A 21,478-nucleotide genomic window follows, 5' to 3' on the forward strand; every position below is an offset into this window, starting at 1 on the left:
CCCTGTGCTTAAGAAAGCTACACTGGCTACCTGTCCGCTATCGTATAATTTTTAAAATTATTTTACTAGTCTACAAAGCTCTCCATGGAGCAGCGCCCTCAAACATTAAAGAGTTACTTTACTATCACACCTCTCGGCGATTTTAAGATCATGTACACAGCACCTTCTGGCGACCGCTAAAGCAAAATTTAAAACATATGGAGAGAGAGCATTTGCCTTGGCGGCCCCAAGACTGTGGAACACGATCCCACTTGATTAAGATTAAGTCCTTCTATTTACATTTTTAAGAGACATTTAAAAACGTACCTTTTAAACAGGCTTTTTAATTATTTTACTTTTTAGGTTCATTCGAACTTATATTTGTAAATATCCGTTTTTAAATTTTTAGAGTTTTTAACTTTTTTATATCATTTCATTAGTGTTTTTATTGTAAAGCGCCATGGGCAATTAGTGGATTTTAGCGCTATAAAAATACTTTTTATTTTATTATTTATATCTTAAATTAGAGTTGGATTAGATTAGATATTTTAAAAGCAGATATTTATTGTATTGTATTAGATGCAGATATTTATTTTATTGCAGATATATATAATATTGTATTTTAGTTTTTTTAGAAGCAGATATATATTGTATTGTAATGTTTATGTTATAGTGTCCGCGATTAGTGAGCCTCGAAGGGCACGCAAGTCGTTTTGACACTTAAATAAGGCTTACGATGATGAATTAATTGCGTCTTGATTTCTCATTTCTAACAGCAATTCGACATTGTTGAATTACTTCTTCAGCTGTTAACCAAAGCCTGGTTTTCACTAGCAACGCAAGCACAAGCGCAAGCATAAGCGCAATCACGCAAAAAGAAAAAATTTTGATCCTTGTTCTTGTGCTTGTCGCAAGCTCAAGCACAAGCATAAAACTGCAATGCGCTTGTGCTTTTGCTTGAGTCGAAGCCGTTTTCACGGAGAAATAAGCGCTGTTATCCTTGCGCTTGTGCTTGGGCTTGTGCTTGCGTCGCCAGTGAAAACCAGGCCAAAGTAAATTTTCACGAAATGACTTGACATCAAAATCAATTCTCCGCATCAAATGCTTCACAGTTTATTTGCAGCTATCTTTCAAATTATCACAAGCTGTTTGAAAGACAAAGCAATCAACCGGTTTTCACAATTGTGAAATTGAAATGCGAAAATATTATAATTTCCTCTGAAAATATTAATATCATGAACTTCTCGTTTTTTTTTTCTGAAGATAACCTACCTCCCATGTTTCTAAGACCCTAAGGAAAGCCTCTAAATAATGATATCAAATTCCTATTTTCTGAGAATTAAAGTCGTGCCTATAGTTTCAAACTATAAAAATAAGTTTGTTGTATCAGGAATGACATAAATATACAGGTACGTGACATGAATATGAAAAAACTTAATGTATAAAAATATAACTTGACATAAATATATAGAAACGTGACATAAATATAAAAGACTTGATGTATAAAAGTATACCTTCACATAAAAATAGGTCATTTTGATATTAGTGATAAAAGATAATGTTAAATGACGGAAAAATACATTGGCTTATGGGTTTAACAGGATGCGATTCAATTACTAATTATTGCATTTTAGGAGCTTAAAAAGCTAGCGCAAAGCATTTTATATGGATGGATAAACATTTCTAAAATCACTAATTCCATTGTGTTATAGAGGTTGGAAAATCAATGAATTAAGGTTTTTCACCTTACATTTTATGGTGCGTAAAATTGATTTAATGGTTAAAAATGCATTGCTCAAGTCGTTCAAGTCGAATAAAACTTAGTGCAGAAGAAACTTTAAGAGTTGTGTAAAGGATATTTAAAGGCATATGTTAGTTTGTCTACACGAGCGTGTTGAATATGCCTGAAATTTCAGCCGCCGTTGTAGACTCGATGGGTCAATTTTCAACTTTTGCGACTGAATTTTGAGAAAAGTAAAAGGAAACGGAACCTTCTAATGCCATTTTCGAAAAGAGCTCACTCACTAGTTGTGTTAACTGTAAAATTTTGCGACTGTCCAACGATTCTCGATGTTCTCAGACAGTCGTACGGCTTTAACATTTTCTCAAAGCCAGGTACGGTGAAGAAAAGAAAGCTTACCTGTTTGAAAGCGGAATCCTGATGTCGTGGATAGGTGTTAGACAGGAACAGGTCGCTCAAGTATTCCCAGACGAACTATTGAAACCGAAATTAAGAAGTTATAACCTCAGAACGTCACGCCAGTTCAGTTCCATTCCTGTTAGTTAAGACAAATAGATTCCGAAATAGTTTTGTCTATCTAATCAATCCATGACATGACGCCATACAAGTGAAGTGCCACATTGATATTTGTGCATGCCTTCTCTTGTACGATAGATAAACAACGAATTCTAATACTACAGACGTATGAGGAAATAATCATATACTGAATATCATATAACTATTACAGTAACAGCATTTTTCAGTGACATCGGCTCACCAAGTTTGTGTTGAGTTCTACCACACCAAATTACCTCAACAATGTCACAATATCAATTACGTAGAAGATAAACATAGACTTTCTGTTTTTGATATGTATTACAAACTGGTTTCCTTCGCGGCGTTACTTACGTCTAAGTTAGGTAAGTATATCGTTCTCTTTATTTTAAAAAGTCCTGATATGTTACACATTGTTAGGAAGACTGGCGTAGGCCAAACAAAATCGGCTTGAACTTTACAATCCAAAAACGATAAATGCCTGATGTCTTAGAAAGAATGATTATACGAGAAAATTGAGTGTGAGGAATAGCTCGAAATTCAACGTTGCCAAAAACCTCGAGCTAATTATGAACTTAATCATATGCCAAAAGATGTTTTTACATGACATATTACTTGCAAAATAAGAAATACAAAAAGGAACTTTTGAGGTGATGTTTATTAGTTATGTGGTTGGTTATAGTGGTTGTTGTGCATCACTCATAACGACTATATGAAGATAGTGCTCCTGTAGCAACTGTAGTTATTTGTCTGAGGGAGAGTCAGCGCCAATTTGTGCATACCATAAGTGTTTTATTAGTACTGAGTTCCTTTCTGGTCACCTTTATCCGTATTGTTGTGATCCTGTAGGTAAGTTTCATTTATCGATAATAGAACTGATATGTTTTGTTGTATCCATCGTGGGAGATCGCGTTTCCATTTTGAAATATATATTCTTTAATTCGAAACTTCGAGTGACTTAACACCTCCTCCTATTGCAATTGATCTGTACAAACAAATCGGTACTACAGCATTACCTTTTGAAATTCAAGGTTAAAAAATGCGTTTAAACGATATCGATATCAAAACTCCCACCTCATTTTACAACCTGATTTATACAGGGCCGAAATTCTTCATTGCCATGCACGTCAGAATAGTGTGTTTCAATACAGCGATGTTAAATTGAGCCAAGTCAGTTCAATATTGCGGCCAATTATTTTGAAACACTAAATTTCACGTCGCGAAACTTTGAAACTCGCGAAGCGAAACCTCGCACAAGGCTTTGCACTGTATTTTCTCTCTCGCATTTTTGCTCTCTGAGGGCGATGATTTTCACAAAAGAGAGACACTTCTTCCGAATAAAAAGTGAACAATGCGCGCGCACCGTAGAGATAAGTATGGCTGCATGTAGATCTGACAAGCAGAGAATACCATATAGTCGTTTTACATATTGTGTAAAAATCTTTCCTACGTGTGTTCCACGCATATCTCGATCTTCATCATTCAGTACTATTATAGGCATACTCCACTCACCCATTGATTAGGCCTTGTATCCACCAGAGAAGTATACTTCATGTCAAGCTGCAGAAGCCTAGTTTGGGAGTTGCTGTCATGTTATTGGTAATTAATAATACAAATAGGACTTTGTGCGTGAGAGCGATAGTTTAATATTATTATTATTTTACTTTGACTCGATGCACAAAACCATGTGCTCCATTAAATACCCATAATCCAATTCGGTCCTTCAGTTACATCATCGACACTACAGAGCCTATTACGGATGGAGGGCTTGCTTTACCTTTGAACGACAAATTCACTGGGCTTTTGTCAAGTGAAAGTAAAGAAAAACTACAGTCCTCGCCAAAGTGTTGACACGGTAACCAAAGGGTTTTTTCATTGATATCTGTCGTTGGGCATCAGAACTTATTTCATATTTCGCGATAAAATAAAACTTGAGTCCACTGGCTACCTTTTAGCCTTTTAAGCTTAAAGGAATTGTCACTTGACACGTTTGCATAAGTTTTGATAACTGTCAATATTTTTTATGTCTTCACCTCAACAATTCGAGTAAAAATACAAGTATAACTTCGGGGAGATGCCCACACCAAACTCACTAAATAAGCTGCACTTCTACATTATTCACGATATGTTAATTTTTATTTGAAATTAATACGAGCAAAAAAAAGAAAAATAAATAATAGAGTTACAAAGTTTTCGAAAAAAAGGGAAAAGATTCGGTTTTTGAAAACGAATACCATAAAGGAGGAACGAAAGAGGCGGAAAAGGTTTTTCTCCCACACGGCTGGGAGCCTGGGTTCAAGTGCATGGGGAAATTCAGGTCACGTGAGACGCTCACGGTTCACTTTGCGTTTGCCATCCGCCATTGCCTGGCACGCACCACCCGCCCACCCATGGAGTAATTCTAGGGGCAATTGAGTTGGTGTTTTCATTAAGGGACCATGTAGTTTCGTTCGCTTGATTCGTGTCTTATTTCCATTTATAATATAGATAGGAGTCTACGCGCGCTCTGATTGGCTAAAAACCTATGTTTTATCAGAGTATAAAACATAGAAAAATCATGTTTTATTGTTTTTCGTCAGCTTTCCTCGAGTGCTTCGCTCGTCGTTGACTGTTCGTTGGCTATAACCACTCGTATCCAACAAGGGCGAATGGAATAATTGTTTTATTAAATTCCTTTTTAAGTATAAATCCACTGGACATTTCATTTTGATGTAAACGAAGTGAGGCGGGAAAAATTGTGGCGCGGTGTCCACTGCTTGAGTTGAATGAAACTCGCAAGAAAAGCGAGCGAGAGTTTTCTTTCGAAGATTTTCTTCGACAATCTCCTCTTAAATCGTCTATTCATGCTGGAACTTGATTGTGACAACAATTAAGGTTTACGGGAATATCCGAAGCAATAGCTTTTCTGGAAATTATACGCCTTGTTCAAGTCGAACGAAGCAAGGGACGGATGTCATCGAGACTACTATATTATGCTGAGACGAAATTGCACTCGGTGCAGTCGGTGAAGTTTATCGAAGTTCAAAAAGACAAGATCAAGATTAAAAGGTAACAAACTTACCTGAAATGCTTAGCCTTATTTTACGTCGAATACTGAATGAAATTGTGTCAGTTTTCTGGTCTTCCCGTAAACTATTTTCTGCTTTTCATCTTTGTAATACTCGCTCTTGTTGTACATATTTGTAATTAAACTTTTCACTCGCGGTGTCTAAAATCTATATCATAAAGCAAAGAAAGAAGCCTAAGCCATGTTTTATACTGTCATAAAACACTCCGGGCATTTGAGAACACTCGAGAAATGTAGAAAACATTCTCCTGCGGCTCATGTTTTCTACATTTCCCTCGTGTTCTCAAATGCCCGTCGTGTTTTATGACAGTATAAAACATGGCTTAGGCTTCTTTATTTGTTAAGTATATTCTTTTGCGAGTCTTTTTAAGCGATGGCGTGACATCGCTTTATGCCATCGAAAGATCGGTTCGTTTTGTCTGTTTGGCCCGATCGAACAGAAAATCAAATTTAACTTAACAAGAAATCGCCGCGTAAACACAAAAGCAAAATACTTCCGTACAGTTAGAATGGAACACTACAATGTATAAACGAAAGAGACTAATTATATATGATGGGGTCTATTAGATTTAGTTGACAGAAATTTCTAATTCTTATAATACAAAGGGACACTGTGAGCAAGAGACCGTTTGACTTTTCTCGCAGCTTAAAAGCTTGCTCGCGCGTATCGTATGTCGTTTATCCGTGATATCACACTACAGTATAACGCAATATTTGTTGAGACAACATAGGGAAATCTAAAAAAAGTATAAAAATATAAAATAAAATATTACTGTTGTTCAATTGAGAAAATCTCATCATCATCATCATCATCATCATCATCATCATCATCACCTTTATTTACACACGATAGGGTTTAAAGCATAATGCTTGTGGGGTCGTGTATTATACTAAATACTAATAAACTAATATATTTCTAAATTACTACTAAATACTTATATACTAAATTGGATCGTAACTAATATAAAAATAATTAACTACATAACAATTACGAAGAAAATGTATTATTTGCATCCTTGGTCTGTGAATTCATAACAGCTATACAATCAAGTTTTTCCTCATAATTATATAAGACCCCTTGTGAAACGCCATCGCTTTTGCATGCATCGCGTGCCATTTATTTGATTCAGTTATATTTTCTTGATGTATTAGAGTTATTGTTTTAATAAAGGTCAGGCTGCGTGGTTCGGCTTAGCATGGCTTCCAGTTGTGTGTGAGAATTAATATTTTGTAGTTCATGGGTATTTACAATCAGTCTTACAATATAAAAATTAAAGATGCTCACTTATAACCAGAACTGACAAAAGTTTACATAAGTTAAGAACCAATTCAGGTTACCGTTTTCTTCCAAAATGAAATCCCAAAATTACTCTATTCTCATTCAAGTTGACATTACCCTTTGAATTTATATTAAAGAAGGTTTCAAACTGTGAACTGTTTTGTCAAAGTCAATGTTCAATATTCGTTGTTTTTTGACGAACAACTTTTAAAACTATTTGAAGTTTTGTCTAGCTTATCATTGTCTGGAAATTCTTTTTCCAGAAATATCTCTGGCGTCCACGGTTAAACGAGTTTCTTTGAAGTGGTGCAATTAATTTTTAACTCGTTTTTCCTTGTTTCTAATTTGATCACAATCTCGTTTAAAAATTACACTCTGTTCGCATTACTTTTTCCGCCATTCACTTGGACCCTATACAAGAAGGAAAAAAACAATTATGTCACTTACATTTTGTTAGGTGCCTTTTATTTACATTACACTGAGTCATTAACGAAGAAAAGTGTCCTACAGGCAGAGAGAAAATTGAACTATCGGCGAGGTAAGAGCTTTGCACCGTCGAACCTTGTACAAGGGAAAGGACTGGTAGATGGGGTTTGATGCGATAGACAAATAATAATTAAATAAAATCATTTTTGGAACATACTTCTAGGAGATTTGTGTTTGAATTGTCTGAGATTTTAATCAAATATAAATGAATTTTTAACCCTTTATAAATTTAAAGATTTGTTCTGATAGTGCTCATACTTAATAATAAATTCATAAGCAACTTTAGGGAGGGGTCTTACAAAAATAGGTGGAGTGAACTACAGTAAAAACCCGCAAGTAAGAACCAAAGTTAAAGAACCTGTTAGGCTAAAATTTGCAAATTAGATACCACTTTTATAAGAACCTATTTAGCCTCAAATTTGGAAACAGGTTCCTATTTTCTTTAGCTGATGAAAAATGTTTACTTTTGGGGAATAGGTTTGAACAAAACATTTCTGTGCATGCATAGTGTTATATGCTAAATGATTTGTGCTTCTTTTTGACATTAGCTCTTATTTGGTATGCACATGTTATACAAGAATAGGCCGAATACCACTGAAAGTTCTTTTGGCATCAATGTAAACTTTCTTGAGCAAATAAGAACCTATTAAGAACCTGAATAGCCTAAATGTGTGTTAACTACCATTTATATAAGAACCTGTTTAGGCTAACCTGGAAAAATTAAGGTTCTTACACGCGGGTTTTCACTGTACTCCATCACTTCATGGTGAATATGAAAAGTAAAACCCAAAAATTCGGCGTTCTAGTGAAACAATTTGTTGTTTTTAAACACTGGATTTTAGCCAAGCATTATAACAGTCATCACCCACATCTATAACTTTCATTGACCTCTCCATTCTCTCTGTCACTTTGTTTATTTGCTTGCTTCGTCAAATCAGACATTTTAATACCATTGCTTGGTAACCTCTCAGTAACTAAGCTGTTGCTGATTCGTTTACTCTGCAACATAAAAGTTAGAAAGCTTCAAAATCATTTGTCGTTTGGCTGCCAATTTATAATTCTTTTGTATGCATTTAAATTAGCCTGACTAACCTCGTTTTTGAGTTGATAATTCAAAAGAATTTTTGCTCTAGAGCGAGGTTAGTCAGGCTAATTTAAATGCATACAAAAGAATTTTAAATTGGCAGCCATTTATGCATTCGGTCTATGTTGTAGGCTATGACCTATCCAGCCAACTCCCGCCTTGCGTTTCCTCGCCATTACGGACACCCCGTTATTAAAGACAGAAGTTGAAGTCCCGGCGAACGAGAGTTACTTAAAGTAACTCCTGCTTTTACGGAATTTCTCTATCACTGACACCAGACTGTGGTCCCGAAAGTGGTATATGTTAACTGACAATGAAAAATACCGTTAAAACGCAGAATTCTTTTTTCTTTTTTCTTTTTTTTTTCTTTTTTGAAGGAAAGGACACTTACCAAACTCTCAAATTCCTTTACCAATTTTTTTTTTTTACCAGTTATGCCTTTCAACCGACCTTTAGCTTAATGCTCTACTGTTGTTTTGTTTCCATGGTCATCAAAGAGTGTTTGATGCAAAGGTTTCAATATATCAACCATATTTTAAATCATCAGTATTTCATCTGGTTTTCAAATAATTCAAGTGTCCTTTTGTTGTTGTTTTAAAAATGGTGAACAGCTGTTGATAATTGGTCACAATGAAGAAGATTGAAATTGAGAGATGTTTTTAAAACATGTCTTACAGTTAATATAATGTCAAATCAAGTTCGTTTGTCTCCACTTTCACTCGCAGTCTAAACGGTTCCTCATAAGTAGATAACCTTGTACTGCATTAGCTAGTGAAGGTACCTTTGGTGGCTGAGTTGTTTCCACTGCTGAAGCATAGCTTGTTCTCTGGCGTTTTCTTTTCCACATAATAATAGCAGACCGAACCTGAATTACGTGAAAAAAAAGTTACTATGCAATGATAATGAACATATGAAATAAATCCTTATTGCGGTTTTCAGTGAAATGCGAACTCTGAAATTCAATCTTCAACCAAAGTTTTCTTCTTCCTGGTAACTCACCTCCTTCAATTCTGAAGATTCTAGTGAGTGTAGTAAAGAAGCTTATGTAGTAAAGAAGTTTCTGTTTTTCATGGTTCGTTAGCTGTCGCCATAATTATGACTGACGGCAGCGAAAACGCAATCGTTTGTTGTATTTTGACGACAGCTAAAAGCGTAAAAGCTTCTTTACTACACTCACTAGAATCTTCAGAATCGAAGGAGATGAGTTACCAGGAAGAAGAAACCTTTGGTTGAAGATTGAATTTCAGAGTTCGCATTTCACTGAAAACCGCAACAATGTTAACTACAGGGGAAAATTTAAATGGAAAGGATCGTCCTCGTGAAGAAGCAGCGGAAAGCCTACAAAAAATACCCTTTTAGATGATAAGAATCCATGACCATTGCGCTGCAGATACATTGTCAACAAAAATATCTATCGACAGCATGTTTAAGGCAAAAGGGTTCAAACAGCAGAGCGAAGTCTTCCTCATCTGTTTTTATCCAACGTTTAAGGCTATTGTTCTTGGGCAATTTTCTTTACCATAATTTTTCTAAACCGGACTGGGGCGTTCACAAAAATTCAATAAATCTCCTCTTCAGTTAAATTATTTTTACAATTAGACAAAAAAAGTGTCACAAACTAGACTAACTTGCAAACTTTGAGTAAGAAATGTCACAAACCTGTTGATCGAATACACAATGAAAAAGGAAAATAAACAACCCCTGCAAAAAAAAATAATAAACGTTTTTGAATAATACATATAAAGTAGTACAATCAACAAGTAATAACGTGAAAAATGCTGGATATCAAATTAAGACGTTTATAAAAAAGAGCTTTAAGACAAACCTGGAGCGAGTTGAAGATTGCAAACAAATACAGAAAGACCACTGTGGCTTCATCAAACGCCAGGACACCAAATACCCACGTGATTCCAAGGAGAGGAACGAGTACAATGGAACACTTTATTCCAAGTCTTAACAGACAAAAGAGATGGATAATGTTTGAATAATGCGTACTACTAAAGTGAATTATTCTCACATTTATAAATAAATATGAGAAATAAGGGCCGAAAAAGTGTTTGAAAAAAAATAGTTAGTATATGACAAACACAGACAAACATATAGCTTTAAGTGTCCCCAAATCTTGGTATCAGACGCACTAATATTGGTGTATTTTGGCAAAAATCGAACATTGGCTTCCTAGATAATTTTCATTTTCAAAACGACCACCCTAGGGCTAAAAAAACTACATCGAGCCTCCTTAAGTGAATTACTTGAACAAAGACGTTCTGGGTAACGCAGGCCACGAAACGGACCTAAAATTGCTTGTCGGTTATAGACTGACAGGAGTTAAGTTTCTCTTTATTTAATCCTTAGTTCGTTTTCTTCTACTCTTTCTTTCATGTATTGTGTATGTAACGGAATCGCTAGGCATATCATAAACAAGTGCCTTTGTTAAGAAAGCTTATCAAGGGATCATTCGTTATAAAACAAACTTTATTATATAAACATCAGTGAAATACCAGGAAATCTTTCGCACGAAAAAATCATATCTTCACACGTGAAAATAACATGTTATTTTCACATGTGAAGATATCGATTTCTAAACATTTTCTGACAAGTTTGCCCTGTTTCAATGCTGAATGAGCCAAAGTAAATCGATATTAAGTCGAAACATCTTCGGATTTTCCTCGGCAATCTTCGGCAATCTTCGGATATCTTCGGAAATTTTCGGACAAGTTCGGAAAATGGTCGGAAACATTCGTACGACCTTCGGACGACATTTTGCAAATCTTCGGAAATCTTCGGAAAATGGTCGGCAATCTTCGGAAAATCGTCAAAAACATTGTAATTAGGAGGTTTACATAATAAACAGAATATTACATGGTTGCTTGGAGATATGAAACTTATCTTCTCGTGTTCAAATCGATATCCCACTCGTTCGCTGCGCTCACTCGTGAGATATCGATTTGAACACTCGAAGATAAATTTCATATCTCCGCGCAACCATGTAATATCCTCTATGTATTTAATTGACTGCTGTTTATCTCTTACTTTATCTTTTCTTTATCTGCAGCAACCATCATTTTATGGCTTGTCATCATGGCTCGTAAAACCAATACAAATATAACACCGTTTATCTACAAGAGACAGAAAAATATCAGTTATATACTGAAAAAATTGTTAAATGTGCAGACAAACACACACAATGTTTGCAATCTTTCAATCAAAAAAGTAAATTTTGAGGCACCATTGTCTTACGGACTATTGTCAGGTTCCAAACGTAACGACCCTCGCAACTTTTGGGTTTAGTAACCTTTTCCACTTTTGTTGATTTCGGGCCAAAGGTCATTTAAATGATGAGGTAATCTTCAGTTACTCAGTCTTTTTCTCAGCAATACCATTTGGCTCAAAAAGCATCGAAACAAGAAACTATAAATAATGCTTTCCTTTCGTAATTAACGTTCTTGCCTAAATTACACAGAAAGTAAATAGTCAGTTAATATTCCCGTTGTTGCTTTACACATAGCCACAGCACAAAGGAAAACCTACCAACACAACAGTGAGAGCGGGACCAATAAATGTCCAGATTAGGCCAGAGGATATAGATAACCAACATCTGCAATAAAGAAAAAGTGAAATATCTTCGTTTTCTCATTTTAACGACATGCGGGAAATCTCTGCACAAGAAAGCGAAAACATAATGGTGGAAAGTATATTCAATTAACATTCAACTGCTACACGAGGGTCTTCTATGAAGTTCAAATCCAAGATGGCGTTCTGCTTACTATACTCATGGATTTAAACGCTGGAGACGACTTGGGGGTCAAGTGTTTTACACTGCATCTGATATTAAAAAAAAATGAACACTGATCTTTGCTAAGAGGATTTGCATAATTCCATTGATCAGCAGTCAAAAGTTGGTCGTCGTTTTTCGTGATAAAATATCACTTACGTTTTATCTCCGCCATATCCCTCCGTTCTTGTGATTGCTAAACATATACTTACAAATAACAGTGGAAAACCTGCAAGATAAACGACAATAAGAAAGGACGAGGGTATGGTAAAAGTAATGAAAGCTTAATGGTGCCAAAATAGTAGATAAAGCGCTATTATATAAAGTATAAAGGATTTGCATTAAGGAGCAATCTTAAATTAATTACTATAATGACCTAACCTTTATTTATACGCGATTAAAAAATCAAAGCTTAAAGCTTGTGCGGTCGTGTGATCAAAAATAAAAAATAAAACAATAAAAATTAACAATAGTTAAAATCCTTAAAATGACCCATTATCCATTATTTGGGAAGCATGTACCTTTTCATATACTTAACACTGAGATGGCAAGCTCGAGGTTTCTATACATTGAAGAACACTTACCCCAACCAAGAAAGTAGAAATACTTTAGTTTCCTTTCACCACCAAACACTTTAACAATGGAGGAGTAAATCTGTAATCCTTCAGCCAACATCCAAAATATGGCGCTCAGAAAGAAGTAGTGAAGCAAGCTAGAGATAACTGTGCAAAGAACCTGTAGAAACGAATGTTTAATATGAGAAAGGGCAGGCTAAATAAAGAACATGGAATTAAATTTAAATGTTCACGATTTCAAGGACCAGAATGATTATTTAGTCTTTTACAGGGTTATTAACATTTGTTATACGATTCGTTCTTTTGTTATTCGTTAGGAAACGGGTAGTGTAGACATTATGTTTTTGCCCTCCCAGGGTTCCGGCCCAGGAGGTACCTTAGAATACCCCACGTAGGTAGGTAAAATATTTGCATTCAGCAAAAGGTATTGGAACAAAATTCGATTTTGGTCAAAGCGGCTTGCAAAGGATTGACCGAATGCTCGCAAAGGATTGCCCAAATGCTCGCAAAGGATTGCCGGAACGCTCACAAAGGAGCAACGGAAGTCAGTGCCGCAAAGCATATAAATGGCCGTCGCACTGTGACTGACAAAAAACATCTGATGCTTGAAGAAATGGCCGAAACGTGTAACCTGAAATTGAAATGATACCGAAAATGACATGGAAAGCATAACAGGCGTATCATCCAGAGACTAAGAGTTTCTTATTTTTGTCAGCAACTGAAGGTCGTGAAAACAAGTAGAAATCGTATACATGTTACGACGAGTAATAAACGAAAGCGTGAACTTTGTCATGCAATACAAGGCAATACGTTCCCCTAACAAACTGTCAGTTTATTTGATCAAAAGAGTGGGTTGAATAATCAAGAATTGTTATCTTTAATCTTTGAATGTGCCATATTTTGTTACTCGTGAATTGTTAGTTTTTTTGGCCTGCAAATTATTGTAAGTTCATTTCGATCGAATTTTATAAGCCCGGGAAAAAGCTGGCGTGTTGTCACCACGAATAAAAAGTTCACGTGTTGTGCTAGACTTTCTCAAAGTCGTTCGCTTCTCGTTTCCGGTTTGGTGATATATTGTTCCTGTATTTTTGAGGTATTTTCTGGTAACCTGTTAAGCCACCTATTTCCTTCCAATACCCGAGATCGTTTATGCGTTATTTCCGCTAGGTAATATATTCGACTTACACATGTGATTTTTTTAGGCCGCAACGGTGTCACACGACAAGAAATTCCGCAGCAAATAATGTCGTGACGTACATGGCACAGTAAAAGAGAATCCTAATTGTGTAGTCCATAGACATCAATAATTGAAGGCGGCAAAAAGACTCCACTGATCTTAGATTATTGCTGTAAAACAAGTTATTAAAAGGCGGGGGCAGCTTAGTAAGAACTATTACTATTTATGAATGGACACTTACCTTGTATTTTGTGGAGGCTGAGCCAATCAGAAGAAGAACATTTGCAGTCAAAAGCGCGATACACAGATTGATGTGAATAACTGTCTTGGGAGACTTTAAAATCCTACGTACAAGATTAGAAAATAGAAAAATTATATACATATGACCAGGTAAAGCAAAGATTAAATATATTAAAAGAAAAGCAATTAATGATTCAGAGATCAGATAATTTCATTTTTAAATGGGACTCTTTTTTATTATATTAAAATGCATTTGGTGTACATGAACGCAACAAATCAAGTCAGGATGAACAGCATGATGTTTTTCATATTTTCTCGCGTTTAATTAGGAATTATTAAAGGAATTAATAATAAGGAATTAATAAGGAATTATTTAAACATGTTTTTAATTAAGATATTTGTTAACGGTTATATGTCTAAGCGACAGAAGTTAGATTGGAAGCAAATTTCGACCTTCAGAATTAATACCAACAATTTTTAAATATATATATATATATATATTTATGATCACGAACCTCCATAAAACCAAGTGAAGAATAAGTGTCACAAGAAGCCCGAGCAGCGAAAGAGAACAGCCAATAATTGTGATAAATTCCAAAGCTTTCCTGTGCCCGGCATGATCCTTAAAAAATCAATATGTCAAACAGTTGATTTACAAAGAAACAGTACTCCCTGTATTCATATTTCGTATTGGCAGGATACTCTACAGCATTCTCAAAAACTAGAATTTTACAGATCTTTTAAGCACGAATATGCTACCTCCGATTATCTAGAGTTAACTAGGAGAGTTTCTGGTAGGAGAACATTAGCTAAATTACGTATTAGTAATCATAAGTTAATGATCGAACTAGGCAGATATAACAATACGCCCAGAGATAATAGGCACTGCCCGGTCTGTGATTGTAATAAAACCGAAGATGAAATTCATTTTCTCTTTTATTGTTCCAAATATACAACAATAAGAAATAACTTTTACAAGAAAATACAGCATATCATCTTAAATGTCAGCCGGCTACCAGTGCCTGACTTGATTTTAGAATTAATGAATTCTTCCGATTATTTTGTGACCATGCAATTGATTAAATTTATATCATCTTGTTTTGATTTACGTAACAAAATACTATCAATGTAATTAATTTTATATGTAATCTTTTTTTTCTTTACTATGTTATTATTTTTTATTATTATTATTACTTAATAAGTTTACGCCTTTGCAATATTGTAACAAATTTACAGTCATGCAAATAAAGCTTGTTGTTGTTGTTGTTGATCATCTGTTTCCTGAGGATAATTATTTAGTGAACGTTCTTCCCAACTTCCCATATGTACTATTAAAGAGTTTTTTCACTTTTCCGTATCCAGAGGTCTGGGCGTTAAGGTCAGTCCCTTTCCGCATTTTGCGTTCTCAGGCAAGATATGCAGTTTCCTCTAATAGCGCCTCTCTCCAATAGGTTGAAGAACTGACTACCAGGAAGCTCTAAATAATAATCAAAGTCACGTCCTTTGTAGTGAGAAGCTAGGCTTAGAAACAGGTATTACCACTTTAGACAATACTAACAACTGGCTGCTAGGGATATACTGCACTATGCTTTAAGCGTTCGAATAAGAATACCGTTGATATCGAACACCTTCCAAAACCAAGTAGCGTCAAGCTTTAATAAATTGCCTATCACGTAACGAAATTGCAAAGAGCACAAACACTTTCCAAAGGACACATTTAAAAGAGAAAATACTGTTTACTGTTATTTTTATAGTTAGCATATTACAGATGAAGAGCCATGTCATATGGATATACTGTAATAAATTCGTTATTATTATTGTTATTATTAATTATTATTATTATTATTATTATTATTAATAATAATATATTCAACTTACAGTGGATATGCCAGATCTATCCATCAAAACCGCAAAGTTCGTCAAGTGATTACACTCACAAGTGACAGTTCCATTTTTACGTGATGCAAGCCGACACCCATCTGTGGACCATCCACCACCCTTAGAATTTCTAAAAAGCGAACAATTGAAATTAACTTGTTTCATTATTGCCTACCACAATAAAATCTGAAACACTTTTCTTGGCATTAACATTGGAAGCTATCAGAGTAGTGAATGCTGAAACGGAAACGCGTCACAAAATCCAAAATAGCGGCGCGAAGGAAATTTTAAAATAGCAAGAATTTTTTTCACTATTTATTGCTATTTAAAATGTTAATTCTCCCTTGTCCCGCTTTAAAATTTAAAATTTAGGCATTATTTCAGACAATTCAACGTTAAATTGTCGTAAGAGTGGAAGTTCCCTTAAATTTTCCAGTCTCTAATATCCGAAACGAGCAAGGAGATATGAGGATTTGAACACTATTTTTATTGTTAATACTTACAGACTATAATCCCAGTAAACACAGACCACAGATCCTTTGTCCGTCTGTGGAAAAAGACAAATTGCTGATAAATAGCGATTCATGATTGCCATAATTTTTATTTAGCTTGATGTAAATGTAAAACAGGTCTAACAGGTTTCTGTAAACGACATAGGTTTGTTGTATGTTTCCAATCACCTGAACACCGCCGAACACAATAACAACAGGCTCAACCAGTTTGCCAGCGGGTGGATCTACTGAGCTTGAAATGATGCGCGATTCGACTTGGAACTGCTGACCAACTTGCTCGTACGCACTGAAAACAGTGAACAAAATTATTAGATTTATTTCCTGGTATTATGAAATAATTCTGATGTAAATATGATCTGTTGATTTGTCGTGTCAGTGTCTTTTTCACGTACCTCTCTTGTGTCAAAAACGATGTTAATGTTCTGAATAGAAAGCTGGCCACTTTTGTTCCTGGATATAACAAATATAAAAATATTTCGCTTAGTTTCCTTTTGACACCAAGAAGCATAAACAGGAACAGTTATGATAGAAGGAAATGGCGGAAATCGTTCCTAAACACTTTAGAATATACTTTCTTTACCTGATGTACTTGATTGGTTTTTGATGATTTCACTACACTTAAAATCATTCAAGTCATATTTTTAATGATATTATTCACTTGTCAACATCATTTGAAAAAGATTACAGTGCCCCTTAAAAAGGCTACGAAGCGTGAAAACCAAGAAACGTTTTCCAACGCCCACTAGCATCATACAGTCCGTTTACATCCATTCTAATTTATTTTTACTCTTTACTCCTCATTTAAAGTGTTTATGACACGAAATCTTTTATTGCTTTTTCTTTCGTTGATATGCTTAAATAAAGGATTGATAGTTAAAATTGTCCCAAAATTTTCCGTCATGCTCGGCCCTCCCACTAAATTCATCAAACAAGTAAACGTCACAAAGGTGACGTGACGTACCTATTGTCATGGGCGCGCGCCAAAAGGTTCGTCACGTCAGCTTTGTGAGCGTTTGATGAATCAAGATGGAGACTCGGCGGCATGAGTTTTTGACATTACTATGAATCCTCGAACTATCAACGAAAGAAAAAGAATAAAGATTTCGTGTCATATACACTTTAAGGTTCCCAAATTTACCATTTATTGATAGACTGCCCTTTAAACTGAATATTTCCTTAGGTAATGTTATGCGCTGTTTTCCATTTTTCGTCCATACTGGTGATGAAAGAGGGCCATCAGAATAGCTGGGGAACACCACTGGACCTTGTATATTGTTAGGGACGACAATTGCTTCCATTGCTATAAGACAAGCAAAAGTTCAACAAATTATTACAGTGTTGCAAAACATTTACGTACTCCAACCTTTTCTTACTCAATCGATCTCCTCTGCAAATTAACGTTACTCAATCGATCTCCTCTGCAAATTAACGTTTAAGAGTTAATTGCTCCTTAACGTTTGTAGAAGTGTAGATACCTATGTTATCTTTCACCCAGCTTTGGTTGTCATCTTCCTTTATTTGTCCAGCAGCTGCTTGAAGTCCATAATCTTCTATTATTTTTGTTAAATCTGTTGTAGTGTTATCAGTCTGCAAACGAGAAATATCATGCAGTTTTGTCATTGAAAGTGCTTTCCTTGCATGGAAAGATGCAAACGCAATTCTGCTGAAAGACAAATTTCTCTCTACGTCAAATGCAATGTAACTGGTATGTTGTGTTCTTTAACATTCCGCGTCGCGAAGCATTACAGACACCATTGCAATACCATAAATAGCGTCCGCATGAACCAATCGGAATACTTCTAATGTGTAGAAAGCGAGGAAGAAAGTTGCACCAGCCAAAAATGATTTTTAAGACTTTCTTTAGCGTCTGATGGTCTCTGATTGTTCGATTACCCAGAGGATTTTTTGTATCAAACCAACTCCGGTACGCAAAGCAATGATTGTCCAAAGTACACTAAATGAAGAACGCAAGTATAGGTATACCTTTTGAAGCTGAGTGAAATCTCTTAGATTGTTGACATCAAAAAGGTTGCTGACAGTTTGAAGAAATCCCTGATAAAGAGAAAAAGAGAAACGATAAGATGGGTAAATGGAAAATATTGAGCTCGATATTAACTTGGGTGAGTATTGAGGATATAACGTGGCATCAAGTGCTTTACTCTGCCTAACACTTTCATTGCTTCAAAAAACTGGCGTTTCTAAATAAATTTTCAACGAGTATTTCTTAATTTTTCCTTGTTTCGTATGTTAAAATAAAATTAAAGTAAATATAGAGACAAAGTTATAACTTCTGTGAACATAACAATCTTAAAGATGAAGCTGTCTTTTTTGTCCAACAAGGCTCACTGTGACATACATTTTTTTAATAAAAATCCATTTTAATTTAATGAACTAAATTAGTTTTCAACGGGTAAATAAATCAATGATTAAGAGGCTGTCTTTCTTAAAAACACCCACTCAAATTCGCGTTAAAAAATAGTTTTGCCTGAAACTCTGGCAACTGAAAGACTTTACGGAGGCTAAAACTAAAACAGATTTGGTTTGATTCAAAATTATTTTCTAGCCGCGTTAGTAGCCATTAAATATTATGCCTTTCCGGGCCCACCGAAACATCTCAAAAATTAGAAAAATAGGCATTTTTCGAGCCGCTGTCAAGTATTTCATTCGCATCGAACACCGACAATTTTTATATCCATTTGCTCATAAACATTTCTTGTTTTCTCAGAAGGTAGCAACTTTTTCCTCGATTCATCTGGAAATGCGAAATCAAGTATATAATGACCACTACTAGCTGATTGGCATCGAACGAAGGTTGAAAAATGGGCTTGATTTAGAAGCGAAAATTTCAATTTCGGTACCTAGCTGATAACTTTACTCTACACGGCCGAAAAGTGTAGTCCTTTTTCTGCTAAAATATGCAACATCACATGTACGTTTTCAGTATCAGCCTGGTATCAGCACATGTGCGAGTAATAACAACATTTCCGCGGCCGCACTTGACGAGTTAGCCGGGTTATTTCCAATTAATCAATAAAAATTAACCGGGTTAAAAAAATATCTAGTGCGGCCGCGTATTTGGAGAGTTAACCGACTCTTAACCAGGTTAGCGGTTCCCATGGAAATTAATCAAATAACAATAGATTTTTTAACTGGGTTAGGTTAATTCTAAACTACCTTTCTGGGTCGTTTTAACCAGGTTAGTGGTTTCTTATCAGATTCATCTCCATGTATTAAGAGAAGATATTCTTTTCCATCACACGCAAACATGGCGTTCGGACACAATTCGTGGCGTAATTCTATAATTTCCCTTGCAATTAGGAAACTCTAGAACCACCAGAGAAATGCGGATTATTTGGTCCAGGGCTCTCATGGTTTCTGATGCCTCTTCCGTCTCTTCGCCGATTCCTTGGAAAAACGTGCACTTGAAGGTCTTGAAAGCGATTTCGATGTGGCGATGAGTCTTAGAACGACTGCTGAAGATCAACACATTCGAAACAACTGGGCTTGAAATTTCCGTAGAACGCATTCGGAAGAAATAGAACGGTGTTAGCCGAGAATGCATTGAAATAAATCTTAAAAGCAGGAGAAGAAATGAGCAAGTAATAGAATTATCAAGAAAGCCGGCCGTTTTTGCTTGTTTTCAAATAGCTTAATCATGACATCACTTGAGTCTGGTCTGATCCTAATGCGGTCGCTAAAAATATTTAACCGAGTTAGTTGTGGTAACCATACTTTAACCGAGTTAAGTTTTGTGGAAATTTTTAACCGGGTTTCTAAAAAATTAACCCAGTCAACTCTCTAAGTGCGGCCGCGGCCATTGTCACCATTACTCGCACATGTGCTGATATAAACGGTCATAACTTTTGAAATACTGAAAACGTACATGTGATGTTGCATATTTTAGCAGATAAAGGACAACACTTTTCGGCTGTGTAGAATAGAGTTATCAGCTAGGTAACGAAATTGAAATATTCGCTTCTAAATCAAGGTCATTTTTCAACCTTCGTTCGATGCCGATCAGTAGTGGTAGTTATAACCTTGATTTCGCATTTCCAGATAAATCGAAAGAAAAGTTGCTACTCTCTTAGAAAACAAGAAATGTTTATGAACAAATTGATACAAAAATTGTCGGTGTTCGATGCGAATGAAATATTTGACAGCGGCTCAAAAAATGCCTATTTTTCTAATTTTCCAGTCGTTGCAGTGGGCCCGAAGGGGCAGAATATTTAATGGCTCCTAACGCGGCCAGAAAATCATTTTGAATCAAACCAAATCTGTTTTAGTTCTAGCCTCCGCAAAGTCTTTCAGTTGCCAGAGTTTCAGGAAAAAATATTTTTTGACGCGAATTAGAGTGGGTGTTTTAAGATTAAGAAAGACGGCCTCTTAAAATCCCTTGGCTTTGCACACACTTACATCAACGTTAGCCGATACAGCTTCGCGGCTGTTCGAAACCTTTTTGTTGTAATTGACAACGTCTTGTAATATTTGAGTTGATGTTTTGATATTTCCAGCCATCACAGCATCGTATTTCTTGGGCTTTGTTAGAGAGGCCAGCTCAGTGATAATCATTGTGAGGTCTTTGCTTGAAGGACGGGATGAGGTGAACAAACCATTTATCTAGCAAAAGGATAAACTTGGTAATTGTAGCCACTGTCAAACTCAGTTTAAACATTATACCATAAAATATCTTAATAATCGTTTCTACTATAAAAAAAAACAAGTGCAAAGTGCAAATATGTCACGGGCTCGTATTTGCCCAACGTGCCTTTCAGGTGGACTTATGTTCTGGGAGGGCTTTTATAGCGGGGTCTGCACATAACGACACGGAGCTTAAATCAACAAGTCCTACAGTCGTTAAACAAACTTTTCAGGTTTGTGAGCATGCTCTATGAAATGAAATCGTAATTTTACGGTGCTTGATACAAAATGGCCGTTTTCACACAAAGTCGTCTGGCGATTTGTTCGTCTAGTGTGAATTTAAGATGGCTTTTAGACGGCTTGTCCGTCCAGACGACCAAGTCGTCCTCGAAGTCATCATCCTAGACGGCCAAATCAAGGGACAAATTCAGACGACTTGTACGTCCAAAATCGTGTCCGTCCCGTTTCACTCTAAGACTATTTGTCAGTCTCAGACGATTTGTCCGTCTCTAG

At 35.7% G+C, this 21,478-nt stretch overlaps 2 protein-coding genes across 2 annotated transcripts in view; both read right to left on the reverse strand.

Annotated features, from left to right (window-relative positions):
• LOC144634375 (uncharacterized) overlaps nt 1-7,030 on the reverse strand; it is a 33,972-nt gene extending 26,942 nt beyond the window's left edge. The window contains exon 1 of the mRNA XM_078493328.1: nt 6,989-7,030. The gene's annotated coding sequence lies outside the window, so the exon portion shown is untranslated. The remainder of the gene's footprint in view (nt 1-6,988) is intronic.
• LOC144634383 (uncharacterized) overlaps nt 5,672-21,478 on the reverse strand; it is a 32,078-nt gene continuing 16,271 nt past the window's right edge. Inside the window, exons 18-36 of the mRNA XM_078493338.1 lie at nt 20,741-20,944; nt 18,311-18,379; nt 17,803-17,914; nt 17,466-17,627; nt 16,720-16,777; nt 16,496-16,613; nt 16,319-16,362; nt 15,816-15,945; nt 14,453-14,559; nt 13,939-14,041; nt 12,530-12,680; nt 12,105-12,174; nt 11,702-11,768; nt 11,204-11,289; nt 9,996-10,122; nt 9,830-9,871; nt 8,952-9,035; nt 7,956-8,085; nt 5,672-7,011 (exon numbers count right to left, since the gene is read on the reverse strand). Coding sequence (XP_078349464.1) covers nt 7,001-7,011; nt 7,956-8,085; nt 8,952-9,035; nt 9,830-9,871; nt 9,996-10,122; nt 11,204-11,289; nt 11,702-11,768; nt 12,105-12,174; nt 12,530-12,680; nt 13,939-14,041; nt 14,453-14,559; nt 15,816-15,945; nt 16,319-16,362; nt 16,496-16,613; nt 16,720-16,777; nt 17,466-17,627; nt 17,803-17,914; nt 18,311-18,379; nt 20,741-20,944 — 1,875 coding nt within the window. The 3' untranslated portion in view covers nt 5,672-7,000. The remainder of the gene's footprint in view (nt 7,012-7,955; nt 8,086-8,951; nt 9,036-9,829; nt 9,872-9,995; nt 10,123-11,203; nt 11,290-11,701; nt 11,769-12,104; nt 12,175-12,529; nt 12,681-13,938; nt 14,042-14,452; nt 14,560-15,815; nt 15,946-16,318; nt 16,363-16,495; nt 16,614-16,719; nt 16,778-17,465; nt 17,628-17,802; nt 17,915-18,310; nt 18,380-20,740; nt 20,945-21,478) is intronic.

Source organism: Oculina patagonica, chromosome 1, assembly GCF_052425735.1.
Source record: "Oculina patagonica isolate OP01 chromosome 1, crgOcupat, whole genome shotgun sequence".
NCBI classification, from domain to species: domain Eukaryota; kingdom Metazoa; phylum Cnidaria; class Anthozoa; order Scleractinia; family Oculinidae; genus Oculina; species Oculina patagonica.